We start from the raw sequence: 20,972 nt of genomic DNA, 5'->3' as shown, positions 1-20,972 counted from the left end.
TTGCACCAAAAAACAATGGATGGGAACCGAGCAGAGCTGAGTGGCCAAACTGTGGTATTAGGCCAAAACTATTGGCTGGGTTAGATGCAGAAAAAAATTATATTCAATTTGCAACCTGATGGAGGTCAGTATAGATGGACTAATAGAACAAGTCCCACACACAGCTAGAAGCCCAAATATTTTTTCAGAGGTAGATGCAGAAAATTTTTTCATTCAGTTTGCAACCTGATGGAGGTCTGTATAGATGGATTAATAGAACAAGTCACACACACAGCTACAAGCCCAATATTTTTTCAGAGGTAGATGTAGAAAAAAAATATATTCAGTTTGCAACGTGATGGAGGTCTGTATAGATGGATTAATAGAACAAGTCCCACACACAGCTAGAAGCCCAAATATTTTTTCAGAGGTAGATGCAGATAAAAATTATTTTTAATTTGCAACCTGATGGAGGTCAGTATAGATGGACTAATAGAGAAAGTCCCACACACTGCTAGAAGGCCAAATATTTTTTCAGAGCTAGATGCAGATAAAAATTATTTTTAATTTGCAACCTGATGGAGGTCAGTATAGATGGAGTAATGCAACAAGTCCCACACACAGCTAGAAGCCCAATATTTTTTCAGAGGTAGATGCAGAAAAAAATATATTCAGTTTGCAACCTGATGGAGGTCAGTATAGATGGAGTAATAGAACAAGTCCCACACACAGCTAGAAGCCCAAATATTTTTTCAGTGGTAGATGCAGATAAAAATTATTTTTAATTTGCAACCTGATGGAGGTTAGTATAGATGGACTAATAGAGAAAGTCCCACACACTGCTAGAAGGCCAAATATTTTTTCAGAGCTAGATGCAGATAAAAATTATATTCAATTTGCAACCTGATGGAGGTCAGTATAGATGGACTAATAGAAAAAGTCCCACACACTGCTAGAAGGCCAAATATTTTTTCAGAGCTAGATGCAGATAAAAATTATATTCAATTTGCAACCTGATGGAGGTCAGTATAGATGGACTAATAGAACAAGTCCCACACACAGCTAGAAGCCCAAATATTTTTTCAGAGGTACTGTAGATGCAGATAAAAATTATTTTTAATTTGCAACCTGATGGAGGTCAGTATAGATGGACTAATAGAGAAAGTCCCACACACTGCTAGAAGGCCAAATATTTTTTCAGAGCTAGATGCAGAAAAAAATTATATTCAGTTTGCAACCTGATGGAGGTCAGTATAGATGGACTAATAGAGAAAGTCCCACACACTGCTAGAAGGCCACATATTTTTTCAGAGGTAGATGCAGAAAAAAATATATTCAGTTTGCAACCTGATGGAGGTCTGTATAGATGGATTAATAGAACAAGTCCCACACACAGCTAGAAGCCCAATATTTTTTCAGAGGTAGATGCAGAAAAAAATATATTCAGTTTGCAACCTGATGGAGGTCAGTATAGATGGACTAATACAACAAGTCCCACACACAGCTAGAAGCCCAATATTTTTTCAGAGGTAGATGCAGAAAAAAATATATTCAGTTTGCAACCTGATTGAGGTCTGTATAGATGGATTAATAGAACAAGTCCCACACACAGCTAGAAGCCCAATATTTTTTCAGAGGTAGATGCAGAAAAAAATATATTCAGTTTGCAACCTGATGGAGGTCAGTATAGATGGACTAATACAACAAGTCCCACACACAGCTAGAAGCCCAATATTTTTTCAGAGCTAGATGCAGAAAAAAATTATATTCAATTTGCAACCTGATGGAGGTCAGTATAGATGGACTAATAGAATGATGCTATGCCCAAAAGATTTTACTTCACTAGGTGCAGTAAAAAAATTGGTATTCTATACACAGGTGGTATATCTTGCAACACAGATAGGCTACTCCACTGACTAACACACTCTGCAATAGGCCAAAAAGGATTAGCTTTGCTAGATTCAGCCAAATGCTGTGAAAAAAACTTGCACAGCACTGGCACAGACCTGCCTGGCAAAAACTGATAGGAACTGATGTAACCTAGTCCTGAAAAGGACTCCAATTACAATTAGTCTTTACTCCCACAATCTATCTATTTAAGAGCACAGACCTGCCTGATAAAAGTCGTAGGAAATGCTGTAACCTAGTCCTTAAAAGGACTGCAATCACAACTATTCCCTACTCCCAAGGTATCTGTAGATTTGTGCGAAAATTGGCTTGAAATTAACAAGGTATAGCGCACACAGCAACAGCGGTGCCGTCTAACACGCAGCTGCAGCAGTGAGAAAATGGTGGCGACGGGGAAAATGGCTGGGTCTTATAGGGCAAGGACATGTGACATACACTGCCAATGACACATGCCCTTGCTTGTGTGAAAAAAAGCACTTCGCTCCGTGTGTGCGCTGCTGATAGGCTGACAGATTGCACCTCCCCACTGTAAATGCGGGAAAGTGAAAAAAAAAATGGAGATCTTCATTGTTAATGCAGAGATCCATCCCCTGCCCCTCCCCCCACCCCGCTGTACACTCAAACTGCGTATTAACATTAATTTTCATCATTACTGAGAAAAAATCCAGTTATGATTTTGGTGCACGAACAGTTATCGAACATAACCTCGAACAGCCGAATTTTTCTCAAATTGTTCGTGTTCGCCGAACGGCTCGAACACCGCCCAAAACAGCTCGAATTTGAGATTGGCGAACAGTTCGAGTAGAACAACGCTCATCTCTAGTTGAGATATGTCTGCACAACATTTATGAAGGAGAAGAAGGTTGTTTATCCAGCAGCAACTATAGCGGCTGCTGGATGAACAACCTTGTCTCCTGCATATTCAACCCAGGAATCCGCCTGGGGCTTATCCGTGCACTGCACCACACCGCATCCTCCTTCACTGGTGAGCTGATGATTTTTCCTTTTTTCCCCTTCCTCACATTATTTTGATCATTTATGAAGTCTGTTAGCTGAGGTGCTGTCAATTTACAGTTCCTGAGGCTGATAACACTGACGAACTTATCCTCTGTAGCAGGGATTCTTGGTATTCTTTTCCTGGGACAGTCCTCGTGAGAGCCCGTTTCATGGATTGATGGGTTTCATTGCTGCACTTGAGGTCTTCAAAGTTCTAGCAATTTTTTGGACTGACTGACCTTCATGTCTTAAAATAATGATGGACTATCTTTTCTCTTTACTTAGTTAAATGTTTCTTTCCAGTTTTTGAATAGGGCTCAGCACTGTATGTAACCATGTACCAACATTGCCCCTGTGAGACACATCAGATGGTTGCGAACACATTCTGAAGGCAGATGATATCACAAATTAAATCTTGATGAGGCATTCTTATTCAATGGAAGCCTATCCAGGTGATTACCTTGTGAAGTTGCTTGAGAGAAAGCCAAGGCTATAAAAAATTGTTTCAGGAGAGTAAATGAGAGGGGGGTGGACTTTGAGGAATCTAGGGTTTAACACATACACCGCATGCAGAATTATTAGGCAAATGCGTATTTTGATCACTTTGATACTTTTTATACATGTTGTCCTACTCCAAGCTGCATAGGCTTGAGAGCCAACTACCAATTAAGTAAATCTGGTGATGTGCATCTCTGTAATGAGGAGGGGTGTTGACTAATGACATCAACACCCTATATAAAGTGTGCTTAATTATTAGACAACTTCCTTTCCTTTGGCAAAATGGGTCAGAAGAGAGTTTTGACGGGCTCTGAAATGTCCAAAATTGTGAGATGTTTTGCAGAGGGATGCAGCAGTCTTGAAATTTCCAAACTTTTGAATCGTGATCACCGAACAATCAAGCGTTTCATGGCAAATAGCCAACAGGGTCGCAAGAAATGTGTTGGCCAAAAAAGGCGCAAAATAACTGCCCATGAATTGAGGAAAATCAAGCGTGAAGTTGCCAAGATGCCATTCGTCACCAGTTTTGCCATATTTCAGAGCTGCAACATTACTGGAGTATCAAAAAGCACAAGGTGTGCGATACTCAGGGACATGGCCAAGGTAAGGAAGGCTGAAAAACGACCACCTTTGAACAAGAAACATAAGATAAAACGTCAAGAATAGGTCAAAAAATATCTTAAGACTGATTTTTCAAAGGGTTTATGGACTAATGAAATGAGAGTGACTCTTGATGGGCCAGATGGATGGGCCAGATGCTGGATCAATAAAGGGCAGAGAGCTCCACTCCGACTCAGACGCCAGCAAGGTGGAGGTGGGGTACTTGTATGGTCTGGTATCATCAAAGATGAACTTGTGGGACCTTTTCGGGTTGAGGATGGAGTGAAGCTCAACTCCCAGACCTACTGCCAGTTTGTGGAAGACAACTTCTTCAAGCAGTGGTACAGGAAGAAGTCAGTATCGTTCAAGAAAAACATGATTTTCATGCAGGACAATGCTCCATCACATGCATCCAACTACTCCACAGCGTGGCTGGCCAGTAAAGGTCTAAAAGAAGAAAAATTAATAACATGGCGCCCTTGTTCACCTGATCTGAACCCCATAGAGAACCTGTGGTCCATCATAAAATGTGAGATCTACAGGGAGGGAAAATAGTACACCTCTGGGATCAGTGTCTGGGAGGCTGTGGTGGCTGCTGCACGCAATGTTGATCGAAAACAGATCAAGCAACTGACAGAATCTATGGATGGAAGGCTGTTGAGTGTCATCATAAAGAAAGGTGGCTATATTGATCACTCATTTTTTTATTTTTTGTTTTTGCATGTCAGAAATGTTTATTTCTAAATTTTGTGCACTGATATTGGTTTACCTGGTGAAAATAAACAAGTGAGATGGGATTATATTTGGTTTTTATTAAGTTGCCTAATAATTCGGCACAGTAATAGTTACCTGCACAAACAGATATCCTCCTAAGATAGCCAAATCTAAAAAAAAAAACACTCCAACTTCCAAAAATATTAAGCTTGGATATTTATGAGTCTTTTCAGTTGATTGAGAACATAGTTGTTGATCAATAATAAAAATAATCCTCTAAAATACAACTTGCCTACTAATTCTGCACACAGTGTATTCTGGTTTATGTTCCTACATGGTTTTCTGCCTTCAGTCAAAATTTCTGAAAATATTTCTCCACAGGCCAGTGAAAAAACATTAATTTATTAAATTATAATGTTCACCAAATTGCAAACATCAACAGTGGTTATAATTTTTCAACAGAAATTGTGCATTTTATCAGCTCTGTGGCTTTTTGAAGATTTAATCTCTTTCCTTCAGAAATGTTTAACAGTTTTGCATTGGGACATTGTCTGAATGAGGAAATAAAATTATGTAAAAAGCGAACAGCCGTAGAACAGAAGTACCAGACACAGAAAGTCGACCAGAGAATCAGAAATCCCATCAGGTGAGGTGGTTTATCTAGAAGCCTAGAAAAACAGTGTTTGTAAGAATAGTCTTTAACTAAATATATGAACTATAATATTACTATTATTATTACTTACATTTCCTGCAAAACTGTGCACCTATTTTCAATGAGCTAGCTATTTGTAGTTCATCTCTAATAATGCTGTGGAAAGGCACTGTAAAATTTAGTAAGTTACAGAAAATTTGCAAAACGTATAGACCTAGACTTTTTTGTCTTGTCTTGTGTGTAGTTTTAATATGTACAATTAAAAACTCAACGCACATGCATGAGAAATTGACATGTTGCGGATTTGAAACACGAACCGCAGGTCAGTTTATGCAGAGTAAAAAAGAAGCACAGTGGGCATGAGATTTCTATAAATCGTATCCACTTTGCTGGAGCTCTAATACACAGCGCTTTGGGTGCAGTATGAAAAACTCACCAAGAACTCATCGTGGAAATACAGCCTTAAGCAATTTGCATCACTATGAAGATTAGTTATATGTTTATGCAAGTCTATGGGTCCATGAATAAGTCGGACATTACTCAGATGCCATTTTTGTGCTGCTTTTTGCAGACTACTTGATAGAAGAAGCTTGAGAAACCTCCATCATTTTTTTTTGCATGCATAAAAAAACTGATGAAACTCTGATGGTAAAAATTGGCATACTAACCAAGTACTGTTGAAAATCTGATCAGAAACACTCATGAAAAGCCAACCATTTTTTTGCATATGAGAAAAATTACTGACGCCTGAATGAGCCCTTACTCTTCTTCATAAAAATAGTGAGGGAAAAGCCTTTTCACCTTACACAGACCTCAACATGGCTGTGCATTCATTATACTATAAATCTAATAAAAATTTAAGAGGAACTTCTGACTATACCTTTCTTTTGCAGATATAAAGAATATAAAATGATTAATTGGAAGATATTTGTGCTCATCCTTCTTACCTTTCACATGAATATTCTTCTGGCACAGGTATTGTACCAAATTTTTAATTTGTAACACATAGAATATTTAATAACCCTACAGGTATATATCATCAACCTACTAATGCAGGAAAATGAGAGGAAAAGGTTAAAGAGGGTGAACTGTGTACTGATATATAACCCAATTAAAATATCACTTTTATTGGTTACAATTCAATTATGTTATCACATCACTCTAATTACACATACTAGATACTCTTTATATACTAGGCTATAGATATCTTCGGCGTCAATGCGTGTTGAGCACCCATTACCAGTTTACTAGTTGCATATTACCTTACAAAATTCACTATTTTTGAGAGGATCTGCTTCAGCCATCTACACATTTCAATCAGACCAGGGGCGGACACTGACACTGGAGGGCCTCTGTGTAAGAAGTGTGCTTGGGATCCCCTCCTTTCAATACCAAATCTTCAAAATATACATACATACGGTATTTACAGATGTACAAATTGTAAACTTGCTGTTGTCTCAGACGTGCAGTTTGAAGTACTACAAATCTATATGTAAAGTAGCCTTATTCAATGGGGATACTCTGCATGTAGCATGTGTGCTATTCCCTGCACAGAATCCACCTCAATAGGTGACCTGTCACTAGGGCAGGGCATTTAAAGAGGCTTTTCAGTACCTTAGGATTTGAAATCAATTACAGATCGGTGTGGGTGTGACGCCCGCTGATCAGCAACCACCAATCAACTGTTCCTGGGACCAGCGGCAGCCGGAAGGGCTAAGTTGCTGAGCAAAACAGTACAGCTCGTTAAATGTATAGTGTCCACGACTGGGTACTGCACATCTGCCTCTATTCTAATCTAAATAGGTGCATCTGCAGTACCTGGCCGTGACCACTAGAAAATTGACAGAGCTGTACTGTTCTGCTCAGCAACTGCACAAATATACCGATGCAGGCCATGGTCTTCTGCAGATTGTGACCTGCCAGATTTCTACAATGTTTATGGGTGAGCTGGAGGTCACGTTTCAGTGACAGAACGAGGCTCATAGACTTACATTGAGAGCTTGTGACCATTACCTATGACATCCGGTTAGTCAGAAGTCATGATCACAAGAAGAGCAGAAGACAGAGGCTGGTTAGTATATTACCAGGGGCAGGGAACTTACATTAGTGATACCACTTTGGCAGTGAAATAAATAAAATGCTGGAGTGGTGCTTTACAGAACTGACTGGTGACCATAAAATACATTAGGGTTATCCACTGCCATGTCCATCTGGCTTCTCCTAGCATGAATCCAGTTGATTGACAGGTACACACATGAAAGATCTGTTGGGCAGCATGATGGCTCAGTGGATAGCACTGCAGCCTTGCAGCTGTGGGGTCCCACCAAGGACAACATCTGCAAGGAGATTGTGTGGGTTTCATCCCACACGCCAAAGACATATTGATGGGGAATCTAGATTGTGAGCCCCAATGGGGACAGTGTCGATAATGTCTGTAAAGCACTGTGGAATTAATGGCGCTATATAAGGGAGTAACATAAATAAATAAATAAAATCTAGTGAAATGGGGGGAGAAGCCGGCCATTAAGCTATGTTTTCTCTGAAACTCTGCATTGTTTCAGAAAAAAATATATCTGACTGCAATCACGAAGTCAGGCTGATTCATGCTGCCCGTGGTCTGGTCAGCATGAATCGCATGGCAGATTCCCTTTAACGATCAAATTAACTATTTAGAAAAAAAATCAATTGTACACAATATTTAGTATTGCAAAAAGTATTGGTGTATTCTCAGATACCATGGGGAGCTCAAGTGAGATGACTCTATATTTGTACACTGACACTACTGGAGCTTTCAGACACAGTGGGTTAATGAGGGGCGTCTGTTATCTATAGGGTATTGTGGTAATCACTTGGGTTCTTTTACAGGGTAGTGTTCTAAACCTCTTTTTGTGCGTTATGCTTATTGGCCAGACCGAGAGCAAATAACACTCTTCAGCAGGGGCGGACACTGACTGCTTGGGGCCCCTGTGCAAGAAATGTGTCTGGGCCCCCCACCTTTTATGGCGACAAAGCTACAGATGTATATGTAGCACCCTGAGGATTCGGCTGCTACAGGGGTATTGCACCTCAACCCAGAGGTGTGATATTCCACTCCCGGGTAAGGATGGAGTGTGGAACTGAGCTCGGTAGGCTGCATGCACTACATACATCCCATTTCCGAGGAACAGGCCGACGGTACTCCCACTTAGAAATGTGCAGGTACGACCGAGTCTGTTCCTGGCTGGAGTGGGAGGGGGGTGGTACATCCCATGTAGTGTAGGGGCAGATAGGGGGAGCAGCCTGGGTAAAGTTAGGAGCTCATTGGGTGCTGGTCACCTGAGCTCACACATAGAGGGTGTATATAAGGTGGGCACCATCAAAGAACAGGGTCAGATGCAGAGGGTCAGATGCAGAGAGTCAGCTGCAGAGAACAAGTCAGGAGCAGAGGAGAGAAGAAAGACAAAGACCCAGAGTGAGAGAGGAGAAAAGAGAGAGACCCAGAGCACAGAAGAGAAGGACTCTGAGATCCCAACTAAAAGCACCGGGTGAAGAGTCGGCATCAGGGTACCGGAACCCAAGCTGGTGGGGGTAAAAACATTCCCCAGCCAGAGACCGGAGACCGTGGGCAGCGTTTGCCACGGTCACCCATCACATCCACCCCGAAGGCACACCACATGAAGGGTCAGGGAACCCAGGGCCAAGGGTGTCCCAACAGAAGGCCCGAGGGAGCTGGACCTAGGTGGATTACTGGTGGGGACGGCCAGAGTACGGGACAGAAAGAGAGCTCAGGGCCACGCTCCGGACTTGTTTGGGGGTTGGCTGGATCCAGGACCTGGTGGACGCAGCACGGCTCGGGTGGTCACTCGAAGCTGGAGTGACCAGCACAACATCTGCAGTAAGTAAACACCCTTAACTGCACAACCCGACTCTGTCTTCACTGCCGTCTGCACTACACCACCACAACCCCCATCCTCTGCGCCTGTCCCCTCTGAGGCTATACCCCTCCCGTTGGGGGTTATTCCACCAAGCTGCGCACCCACCATCAGCCTCAGCGGACCCTGCTGCAGCGGCGGCCACAGTGACCGCATCACAACGGGTGGCGTAGTCGACACAAAAGAACTCTTAATAACATCTGTAGGACTGCCACATAACACTGAGCTTGACGCCCTGGGCACGGGCCGGGTCACAGCCGCTCGGAGACTACAACCCCCCCCATCTGATCCGGTGCCGGGTATTCCCCTCAAAGAGGAATATGTCCCAGGGGGCGCGTCATATATATAGCAACACACGTGTATATACCTCTTACATAGCCTCCTATTTTATGTATATTGCTGTCCCTTATTATAGAGTGCCCTCTTTTGTTATGTACAGCACCGTCCCTAACATATTGGATTATCTATAGCGCCCTGTTCTTTATTATATACTGTCCTCTCTTGTTAGATATATAATGCAATGACGGCAGATGGAGCATGGGAAAGCTGCTTTGCTGATGGAGGAGCTGATGGACTGGTCTTCTGGTCACCGGCTGCTCCATCAGCAGTCATTTTATATGTAACAAAAGACGACTACTTAATAAAAGAGGACTCTGTGACTGACAAAAATAACAAGAATACGCTATGTAAGGGACAATGCTGTACATAACAGCAGAGGAAGCTATATAATAAGAGACGGCATCATATATAGCTATAGAGGATGGTACGTAATAAAGGAGGGTGTTATACATAACATAATAAGGCTATATTCATGTGCTAAGTGCACACGATGCAGATTTGAAGCAGAAATTTCCTGAGCGTTTTTGTCTCTCCTTGACAGAAAAAACACATGCGGTTTTTACTTGCGCTTTGACGCGTTTTTGATGCGTTTTTGCATGCATTTTTCATGCATTTTTTAAGCATTTTTTTAAGCGTTTTTGAGCATCAGCGAGTGATTTTTGGAGCTAAATAAAGTTGGTGGGACATTGCTTAAGCCCTTGGATTACCATAAGAACTGGGGTGAGTATATTGATTAATTTAAATGATTAAAGAATGGGTCTGCATTCAGAGAGAAGCCGCCGGACAGGTGAATATAACTTTATTTGTTGTTTTATTTTTTTTTTACAGGTACAATGGTACCCAGGTCTGGATGAGAGTCTCCTCTCCTCCAGAATTGGGTACCATCCGCACATAGAGACGCATAGAAGCCGCTTGTACAAATGTACAGTCGCGGTTTCTATGCGTTTCAATGCAAGTCAATGGCGGGAGTTCCGCTGCGCTTCCGCAAAATTAAATGACATGCTGCGGATTTTTGTACGCAGCATAAACGCTGCGGAAAAATCCGCAGCATGTGCATAGAACATGCGGAATCCCCTTGGGGACCATGGGGTGCGGATTACCTAGCGTTTAACAAGCGTTTACGCTGCGGAAATTCCGCAGCATAAACGCTTGAAAAACGCTACGTGGGCACCCAGCCTTAGCCTGGGAATGTGACACTAGGCAAACATTTTCCCTGGCCATAATTAACATCTCACAGCTGGTTCGTTAGCCCCTACGTCCCCCCTCCCCGATCAGCGCTCAGCAGCGCTTTGGACACAACGTATTTATGTTGCGTCCAAAACGCGGAGTAATAATGCCGCACTTTTGTTGTCGGTAAATGTGAATCCACCGCATATAATGACGCTCCAATTGGTCAAAATCTGCAGTGGAGACTAGCGTGTCCGCTACAGACGTTGATATGCTGCGGGTGAGTTTGGGTATGTGGCCACTGCAGGTTTGACGCTGCATGTATATACAGCGTCAAACATACAGCGTCCAGATGTTACAGCATAGTGGATGGGATCTCTAGAAATCCCATGTCCGCTATGCGTACATATGAGGCTGCGAATCACCCGCGGACACTGACATGCGGTGCGTCTTTCAGGACCCCAGCATTTCAAATTCTCTTGTGGAGTCGCTAGTCTCCACAACAGAAATGTGACCACTAGAAAGTATTGAATGCGGTAAATCCGCATGGTTAAGTGAACATGTGGATTTACCTGCATTCAATAGAATGCAACGGTTTGGAAGCAGCAAAAATTTGTGTCCAAAGTGCTGCTACGTCCGAATTCTGGGCACAAAGCCTAAAAAAAAAATGCCGTGGGCTTCCGCATCATTTTTATAACCAGCAGAGGGAAAGCCGACCACTGGGGACTGATATTAGTAGCGGTGAAAGGGGCCATTAGTGAACAATGTTCCATAGCTATTAATATCAGCCCACAGCTGTTTGTTCAGCCTTTACTGGATAGATTACAGGGGACCCCAGAAAAAAATTGACGTGGGGTCCCCCTATAAAATCTAGCCATCAAAGGCTAAACTAAACAGCTGCGGGCTGATATTAATAGCCATGGAAGGGGCCATCAATACTAGCCCCCTCTGCGGCTATTAATATCATCCCTCAGCAGTCCCAGAAATCCGTGATTTTCATGGATGTGTGAATGGATCTATAAAACTCTACGAGTCCGTGGACCATCCGATAAAAAAATCTGGCAGCACACGGACATTTCACACAAATGTGAGAATGCAGCTTTAGAGATTTTACAGATAACATTATCACTCCAAGTCACACAGTGCAGATGCGGAATAATATTTACATCCAGGCACTTACCGCTGACGTCTCATCTGATCAGAGTCGGTTTCTGCTGTTTCTTCTCCATCTGGTCAGACCTTCATGTCTACATCTCCCAGCCATGACTCATCTTGTCACGATGATCTCCAGCCTAGGAAATAACAAGGTCACATATATTGTATACATACATGTGTCTCTCCCGCACTGCATCCCTGAATACATATGCACCCCCCCATTAATATACTATTAGCCACTTACTAATCAAAATATAAAGTGATAAGCAGCACTGTGTCCCCATTAACTATAATCTCCACTGGCCAATAATATAAATTATTCAATTTCTGTGACTCTCCCCAATTAACTGTAAGGCTATGTACATACGGAAAATATACAGGGCTTTACAGTACAAGCAAACTGAAACCCCCATCATTGCTCTCTCCCAGCACCCCGTCATTGCTCTCTCCCAGCACCCCCATCATTGCTCTCTCCCAGCACCCCCATCATTGCTCTCTCCCAGCACCTGTGTCATTGCTCTCTCCCAGCACCCCCATCATTGCTCTCTCCCAGCACCTCCGTCATTGCTCTCTCCCAGCACCCCCGTCATTGCTCTCTCCCAGAACCCCCGTCATTGCTCTCTCCCAGCACCCTCATCATTGCTCTCTCCCAGCACCCCATCATTGCTCTCTCCCAGCACCCCCATCATTGCTCTCTTCCAGCACCTCCATCATTGCTCTCTCCCAGCACCCCCGTCATTGCTCTCTCCCAGAACCCCCGTCATTGCTCTCTCCCAGCACCCCCATCATTGCTCTCTCCCAGCACCCCATCATTGCTCTCTCCCATCAACTCCCATCATTGCTCTCTCCCAGCCCCCACGTCAATGCTCTCTCCCAGCACCTCCATCATTGCTCTCTCCGAGCACCCCATCATTGCTCTCCCCAGCCTCATCATTGCTCTCCCCATCCTCATCATTGATATCCCCAACCCCACCATCCTCATCATTGCTCTCCCCATCCCCACCATCCCCATCATTGCTCTCCCTATCCTCATCATTGCTCTCCCTATCCCCACCATCCTCATCATTGCTCTTACCATCCTCACCATCCCTATCACTGCTCTCCCCATCCCCATAATTGCTCTCCCCAGCCCCATCATTGCTCTCCCCATCCCCATCATTGCTCTTCCCAGCCCCATCATTGCTCTCCCCATCGCCACCATCCCCATCATCCATTATTGCTCTCCCCATCCCCACCATCCTCATCATTGCTCTCCCCATCGCCACCATCCGCATCATTGCTCTCCCCATCGCCACCATCCCCATCATTCCTCTCCCCATCGCCACCATTCCCATTATTGCTCTCCCCATCGCCACCATTCCCATCATTGCTCTCCTCATTGCCACCATCCCCATCATTGCTCTCCCCCACCTCCCCTCATTCCCCTGTTCCTCTCCCCAGCATTTCAGTATATTAAAAAAAAAAAAAAACTTACCTCTCAGCATGCTTCCCTGCAGCAACCTCCTAGTTGCCGGCAACTTTCTCCCTGACCCAGGCGCGCGCTGCATGATGACGTCATCAAGCTGTGTGCATCTGAGTCAGGGAGGAAGCGTCAGGCAGGAAGCAGAGGATGGATCCTTCCAGCTTCTCTGCCATTTTCCTCCTGTCAGCAGCAGAGCTGAAGGGATCGCTCCCTGCCCGCCGCATATGATGAGGGCAATCTGGCCATGGGTCCCCCGGAGCCTGGGGCTCCAAGAAGCAGGCAGCAGCAGGGAAGCAAAAGGCCAGAAAAAGCCATACAGCTGACAAATACTATTAAGATCTCTGCTACTGGAAGTGGAAAGGAAGAACAAAGACAAAACAATTTAAATAATAAAAATATGGGAGGAAGAGAAACCAATCACAAACTAAAATGTTTTTATACAAATGCACAAAGCATGGGCAACAAACAAGGAGAATTGGAACTACTAATGCAGGAAAAGGAATATGATGTCATTGGAATCACTGAAACTTGGTGGGACGATACACATGATTGGAATAAAAGGCTAAAAGGATACAACTTATTTGCAAGAAACAGACTTGATAAACGAGGAGGAGGTGTTGCATTGTATGTTAGAAAAGCGTATATCTGCACAGAGATTGAAGCTTCAGAGACTGGGAGTTCTGTGGAAACTGTTTGGGTAAGAATACAAGGAGAGAACAACGGAAAGGACACCATTGTAGGCATTTACTACAGGCCACCTGGGCAAGCTGAAGATATGGATGAACTCTTTATGTATCAAATGACCAAGTTCTCCAAAAAATATGACGTAGTGGTCATGGGAGATTTCAACTATCCAGACATTTGTTGGGAATCTCTCTCAAGTAAAACTAACAGGTCAAGCAAATTCTTATCCTCTCTTGCTGACAACTTTATCTTCCAAAAGGTAGGGGAGAAAACAAGGGGATCTGCTACTTTGGATCTAATCCTTATAAACAGGGAGGAAATGGTTGAGGAGGTAAAGGTGGCTGGGACCCTAGGAGGCAGCGATCATGCTATTATAGAATTTTGGATAACTAGAGGAGGAAGACATGTGAAGACTCAAACTTCAAGGTTAGATTTTAGAAAGGCAGATTTTAAGAGACTCAGAAAGAGAATAGGAGGGATCCAATGGCTGGATGTCCTTAAGGACAAAAATGTCCAGGAAGGATGGGAAATTTTTAAAAATGAGATTCTCAAAGCACAATCGTTAACAATCCCGAAAAGTAGGAAGAATGGGAAGCATTTAAGGAAACCAGGATGGATGAACACAGAACATGCTAAAAAGAAAGAAAGAAAGAAATGTTTATTAAATGGAAAGAGGGAGGCATATCTAAAGAAGATTATAATGCAGTCTGCAGATCCTGTAGGGCACGTATCAGGTTAGCTAAAGCTGACAATGAATTAAGGCTTGCAAGAGATGTCAAAAGCAATAAAAAAGGATTTTGGGGGTATGTCAAAAGTAAAAGAAAAGTCAAAGATGCTATAGGATTTTTACAGGATGAAAATGGAGAAATGGTAAGAGAGGATGTTGAGAAGGCCGAACTTTTTAATTCCTATTTTGCATCTGTTTTCTCTCAGAAAGAAAATGTAACATCAACTGATCTTCACTGTCCTTTTAAAGGAATAGAGGAATCCAAGTTATCTGTAAACATGTAAACAGAAAGATTGTGAGGGAATATTTAGCTAACATAAATGAGTTCAAGTCTCCAGGTCCAGATGAATTACACCCCAGAGTACTGAAGGAGATCGTAGAAGAAATTTTAGAACCACTCTCCATAATCTTTGAAAATTCTTGGAGAACAGGAGAAGTCCCAGAAGACTGGAGAAGAGCAAATGTTGCTCCTATCTTCAAAAAGGGGAAGAAGGTGGACCCAGGGAACTATAGGCCGGTGAGTCTGACTTCTATACCAGGAAAGATCTTTGAACAAATTATTAAACAACATGTATGTAAGTACATGGATAAGAATGAAGTGATTAACCAGAGTCAGCATGGGTTTGTAACTAACAAGTCATGTAAGACTAACTTAATTTCCTTCTATGACAGAATCACTGACTGGGTGGATCAGGGAAATGCTGTAGATATAGTATATCTTGACTTCAGCAAAGCATTTGACAAAGTATCTCACACCATCCTTATTGAAAAAATGACCAAGTATGCAATGGACCAGGCAACTGTTAGGTGGATTCATAACTGGCTTAGTGATCGGACTCAAAGGGTGGTTGTAAATGGCTTCATATCCAGCTGGATGAATGTCTCAAGTGGGGTACCACAGGGCTCCGTCCTGGGACCTGTATTGTTCAACATCTTTATCAATGATTTAGATGAAGGAATTGAGGGTAAACTGATTAAATTTGCTGATGACACAAAGCTAGGAGGGATAGCTAATACTAGAGAAGAGAGAGAGAGGATTCAAAAAGACCTAAATAAACTGGAGCAGTGGGCAGCAACCAACAGAATGGTTTTTAACAGGGAAAAATGCAAAGTACTACATCTGGGCAATAAAAATGAAAAAAGCATATACAGAATGGAAGGAATAGAGCTAAGCAACAGTACATGTGAAAAAGACTTAGGTATACTAATAGATCATAGACTGAACATGAGTCAACAGTGTGATGCAGCAGCAAAAAAGGCAAATACAATTCTGGGATGTATTAACAGAAGCATACAGTCTAGATCACGTGAAGTCATTATCGGTCTTTACTCCTCTTTGGTCAGACCTCATCTGGAATACTGTGTACAGTTTTGGGCACCACATTTTAAAAAAGACATAGACAAACTGGAGCAAGTTCAGAGAAGAGCGACCAGAATGGTGACTGGTCTGCAAACCATGTCCTATGAGGAACGGTTGCAGGATTTGGGAATGTTTAGCTTGCAAAAAAGAAGACTGAGAGGAGACTTAATAGCTGTCTACAAATATGTCAAGGGCTGTCACATTGTAGAAGGATCATCTTTATTCTCATTTGCACAAGGAAAGACTAGAAGCAATGGGATGAAACTAAATGGGAGGAGACACAGATTAGATATTAGAAAATTTTTTTTGACAGTTAGGGTGATTAATGAGTGGAACAGGCTGCCACGAGAGGTGGTGAGTTCCCCTTCAATGGACGTCTTCAAACAGAGGCTGGACAGACATCTGTCTGAGATGATCTAGTGAATCCTGCTTTGAGCAGGGGGTTGGACCAGATGACCCAGGAGGTCCCTTCCAACTCTACCATTCTATGATTCTATGATTCTATGACTGCCCTCAATATTAGCCTCTCGGCAAGGGCCCCCCTGCACCACCGGGCCCTGGTGCAGTTGCACCGGCTGCACCCCGGCGGTATGTCCGCCCCTGCTCTTCGGGCCTCCATCTGGCAATACAAGGCTATTGACATATTTAGCACTTTTCAAACATACATGCTAAACATGGATGAAAACAGCATGTGAATAGGGCCTAATGGTCATGAAACTCTGGCCACCAGGTACAAAAAGCTACGGTATAAAATCTTCATGTAAAACCACAATCATACATACACAGGAATGCAGATACATAGCCACATACAATCATTTACACAGAGAAAAGCACACATTATAAATGTACACAGCTTATACACATACAGTATATACACATACTAATACATTTACTTATTTAAGAGCATCTCACACAGTCTCTGGAGCAGCGGGGGCCTCACAACACATGTTGCACAGAAGCCATAACCAGGTATATACAGAAAGGAGGACACAGCACAGAATGGAGAGGACTGAAACTGGACCCCTCTCTTCTTGTCCTGTCTGGCTCTGCAGACCCTTTGACCACCATCCCTCTTTCTCCCTTTCTCCTTCTGTTCCAACAGCCTCCAGTTCCGGAATGCTGCCACCTGCTGGCCAACGTAATTATGTCTCAAACATAGGAGACATAATAATGAACTTTCTGGTGATGGGCCTCCCTCCCCCTCTGGGCCCCTGTGCAGCTGCATCGGCTGCAAAGGCTGTTTGCCCGTCCCTGAATCAGACCCTTATCAATGTCACCATGATCCTTACGCTTGCCCATTTTTTCTGCTTCCAATGCATCAACTTCAAGAATTGACTATTCATTTACTGAAAAGTGTGTTCCACCCATTGATAGGTGTAATCAGAGGCAGATCTAGGTTTTCCGGTACCATTGGCAAGAACTCAGTTGGGCGCCCTCCTCCTATACGCAACTTAAGCGGTTTGAGTAGTCATCATGTGACCAGTCATATGCGATTTGCATACTCACAAACACGTGCCGACTAGCTGCTCTTCATAATTCTCTCAATTTTCTGTGAAATACTAGAGCTCCATCTTCATTGAGAGAAGCAGGATGAGAAGCTAGTGGCCGTAAGTATGAAAATCACAAATGAATGGTCATGTTATGACAGCTGGAACTGGCAAGCAGAGCCAAATCTTGACAGTGAGTATATTACATGCTGTTATAATTAAAAGGGTCCAAGTTTGTGATGAAAGTCTGCAGTCACACAATCACATCTAGGGAGACGCTGCTCCCTTTTTCATATAGCCAAACATATTAGTGTCTAAAAGACGCAAATATATTTGAACACTGTGTCCAGAGCAGAGTTACCCAACGTGCAGCAATGTGATTGTGATGATGTCAGCACGCTACTGACATCATCACACTGCAGTCGTGGCTGCAGAACAGGTAAGGACGCGGCAGGTATTGATAAGCGCTCCGTGGAGCAACTGAAGATGAAATGTGCTTTAATTTTAGATGAGGGGGCCGGGGATGGGAGATAAGAGTGGGGGTTACTGCGGGGTTACATCATGGGGCAATGGTTCATATTATGGGGCAATTGGAGGATTGTGAAAGCGTGTATAGTATAGCAAGGGACAGTGGGGATATTATGGAGAGGGCCATTGTGGGTGAGATATTTTTAAGGGTATCATGTCAGGAAGTGCTGCTGTATACAGAAAAGAGGGAAATCTACAGAGACGAGCTTTGGGTGTGGAATCTCATCATGGTGCCTGGACAAAATGGAGAAGAAAAGAAGGAGAAAGACTCCAATCAGAGAAGATGTCGTCTATAAGGTAACTGGATGTAAATGTTTGTGATAAGTAATATGTCTCATCAATTCTATAGTTCCTGTATGGTCTGCAGTCTGATGATGACTGATAACAACAACTCCCAGTATCTCCTTACTATTCTGAAAGACACAGTGGGAATCATAGGTTCATGTGATATAATTGTATATGGGCTGATCTGACATTGCAATTGATCGCTGTAATAAGCTTGGTGCTATATACATGTACTGACGGTCGTCTGGCGCTGCATTCATGTACTGCCGGTGTTTCTGGTGCTGCATTCATTTACTGATGGTGGCTCTAGCGCTGCATTCATATACTGACTGTGGTTCTGATGCTGCATTCATGTACTGACGGTAGCTCTGGTGCTGCATTTATCTACTAATGGTGGTTCTGGCGCCACACTCATGTGCTGACAAAAGTTTTGATTTTGTACACATGTAGCAATCCATAACATGTTTCATGGCTATGTTAGAACTTACAAATCATCAGAACTTAAAGATTTGAGATTATGAGGAGGATTTGGCAAGTTTCTGCTACCAAAACTCAGTTTGAGTTAGTGTAGTTTTTTTTAGCAGAAACTCTCCAAATCCTCCACAAATACTCAAAGCTTGGCTCTGGTGATGTATTAACCCCTTCATGACCTTGTGATTTTCCGTTTTTGCGCTTTCATTTTTTGCTCCCTTTCTTCCCAGAGCCATCAATTTTTTCTTTTTCTGTCAATTTAGCTATAAGAGGGCTTGTTTTTTTGGGGATGAGTTGTACTTTTGAATGACACCATTGATTTTACTATATAACATACTGAAAAACAGGAAAAAAATTCAAGTGTGGTGAAATTGCAAAAAAAAGTTCCACAATAGGTCTTTGAATTTTTTATTTTCCATGTTCACTAAATGCTAAAATTGACCTGGCAATATGATTCCGCAGGTCAATATGAGTATGCAGATACCAAATATGTATAGGTTCTTTTTTATTTGGTGAAAAAAAAATCCGAAATTTGTAAGAAAAAAAATTAGAGACCCGTAGCATCTCCATTTTTTGGGATCTGGGGCTGGCTGATGGCTTATTTTTGCTCCCTGAGCTGACATTTTTATTAATACCATTTTAGGGGAGATACAATGTTATTACATCTTATTGCAATGTTGCGGCAGCCAAAAAAACGTAATTCTGGCGTTTCACCTTTTTTCTCGTTACGTTATTTACCGTTTAAATGAATTTAATATTTATATTTTGATAGATCAGACATTTCTGAATGCAGTGATAACAAATATGTGTATTTTTTTATTATTTTATTTTCCATGGAGCAAAAGAGAGGTATTTGAACTATTGTGCTTTTTTAAAAAATTTTTTTATATTTTTTAAAACTTTTTTTTTACTTTTTACTGGCTTTAATCAGTTTCAGCACTGCTACAACACGTGTTGCAGAAATCATGATCTCCCATGAACGCTGGCCACAGTCCGGCATTCATAGGAGATTCACAATGACAGGCATGGAGTCTTCTGCAGACCCCCGACTGTCATGTCAATCCATCGGTGACCCAAAATAACATGACAGGGGCTCGAATGGGCAAGACTTGTGACGTGATTCAGGCCTGCGCTGGTTAAATGCTGCTGTCAGTGATTTAATAATAATAATAATAATAATAATTTTTATTTATATAGCGCCAACATATTCCGCTGCACTTTACAATTAAGCGGGGACATGTACAAACAATAAATTCAATACAAGGTGAGACAGTTTAAACAGTTACATTAGGAGTGAGGTCCCTGCTCACAAGCTTACATTCTACAAGGAAATGGGGGGACACAATAGGTGGAAAGTGCTTGTTTATTTCAGGTCTGGCAATTATAATAAGTCGGGATTATCATATAAAGCTGTATGATCCGGTCATCAGCCTGTATGTTCAAGTGCAATACTTAATTACTGAGTGCAGTTATCGTGTGCATGGAGGGTGGGGAGACAGATGAACAGTAGGGAGCAGATTCTGAATAGTATTTAGGAGGGAACAGGGGAAAATTAGTTTACTTGGTATTTGAGGTGGTAGGCTTGTTTAAAGAGATGGGTTTTTAACGCGCGCTTGAAGACATCGGGGCTAGGCATCAATCCGATCGTCTGGGGTAGAGCATTCCAGAGAACTGGCGCAGCATGAGAGAAGTCTTGGAGACGGAGATGCGAGGTTCGGATTATGGGGGATGTTAGTCTTAGGTCATTTGTGGAACGGAGGGCACGTGTAGGACGATAGACTGAGATGAGAGAGGAGATATAAGGTGGTGCAGAACTGTGGAGAGCTTTGTGGGTGAGAGCAATGAGTTTATATTGGATCCTGTAGCGAATGGGTAACCAGTGTAATGACTGGCACAAGGTGGAGGCATCGGTGAAGCGGCTGGACAGAAATACGACCCTGGCTGCCGCATTCAGGATGGATTGGAGAGGGGAAATTTTGGTAACAGGGAGACCGATCAGAAGAGAGTTGCAGTAGTCCAGACAAGAGTGAATAAGAGCGACAGTAGGAG

The 20,972-nt window shown here is 42.8% G+C and overlaps 1 protein-coding gene across 1 annotated transcript in view; it reads left to right on the top strand.

Annotated features, from left to right (window-relative positions):
• Positions 1–5,195: 5,195 nt before the first annotated feature.
• LOC141157086 (T-cell ecto-ADP-ribosyltransferase 1-like) overlaps positions 5,196–20,972 on the top strand; it is a 29,499-nt gene continuing 13,722 nt past the window's right edge. Inside the window, exons 1-2 of the mRNA XM_073643923.1 lie at positions 5,196–5,341; positions 6,241–6,322. Coding sequence (XP_073500024.1) covers positions 5,217–5,341; positions 6,241–6,322 — 207 coding nt within the window. The 5' untranslated portion in view covers positions 5,196–5,216. The remainder of the gene's footprint in view (positions 5,342–6,240; positions 6,323–20,972) is intronic.

Source organism: Phyllobates terribilis, unplaced genomic scaffold (genome assembly GCF_046119375.1).
Source record: "Phyllobates terribilis strain yellow unplaced genomic scaffold, ASM4611937v1 Scaffold_1__5_contigs__length_1240528914, whole genome shotgun sequence".
NCBI lineage: Eukaryota > Metazoa > Chordata > Amphibia > Anura > Dendrobatidae > Phyllobates > Phyllobates terribilis.
The sequence above is the reverse complement of the archived record's forward strand: the minus strand, read 5'-3'. Positions and strand labels throughout refer to the sequence as shown.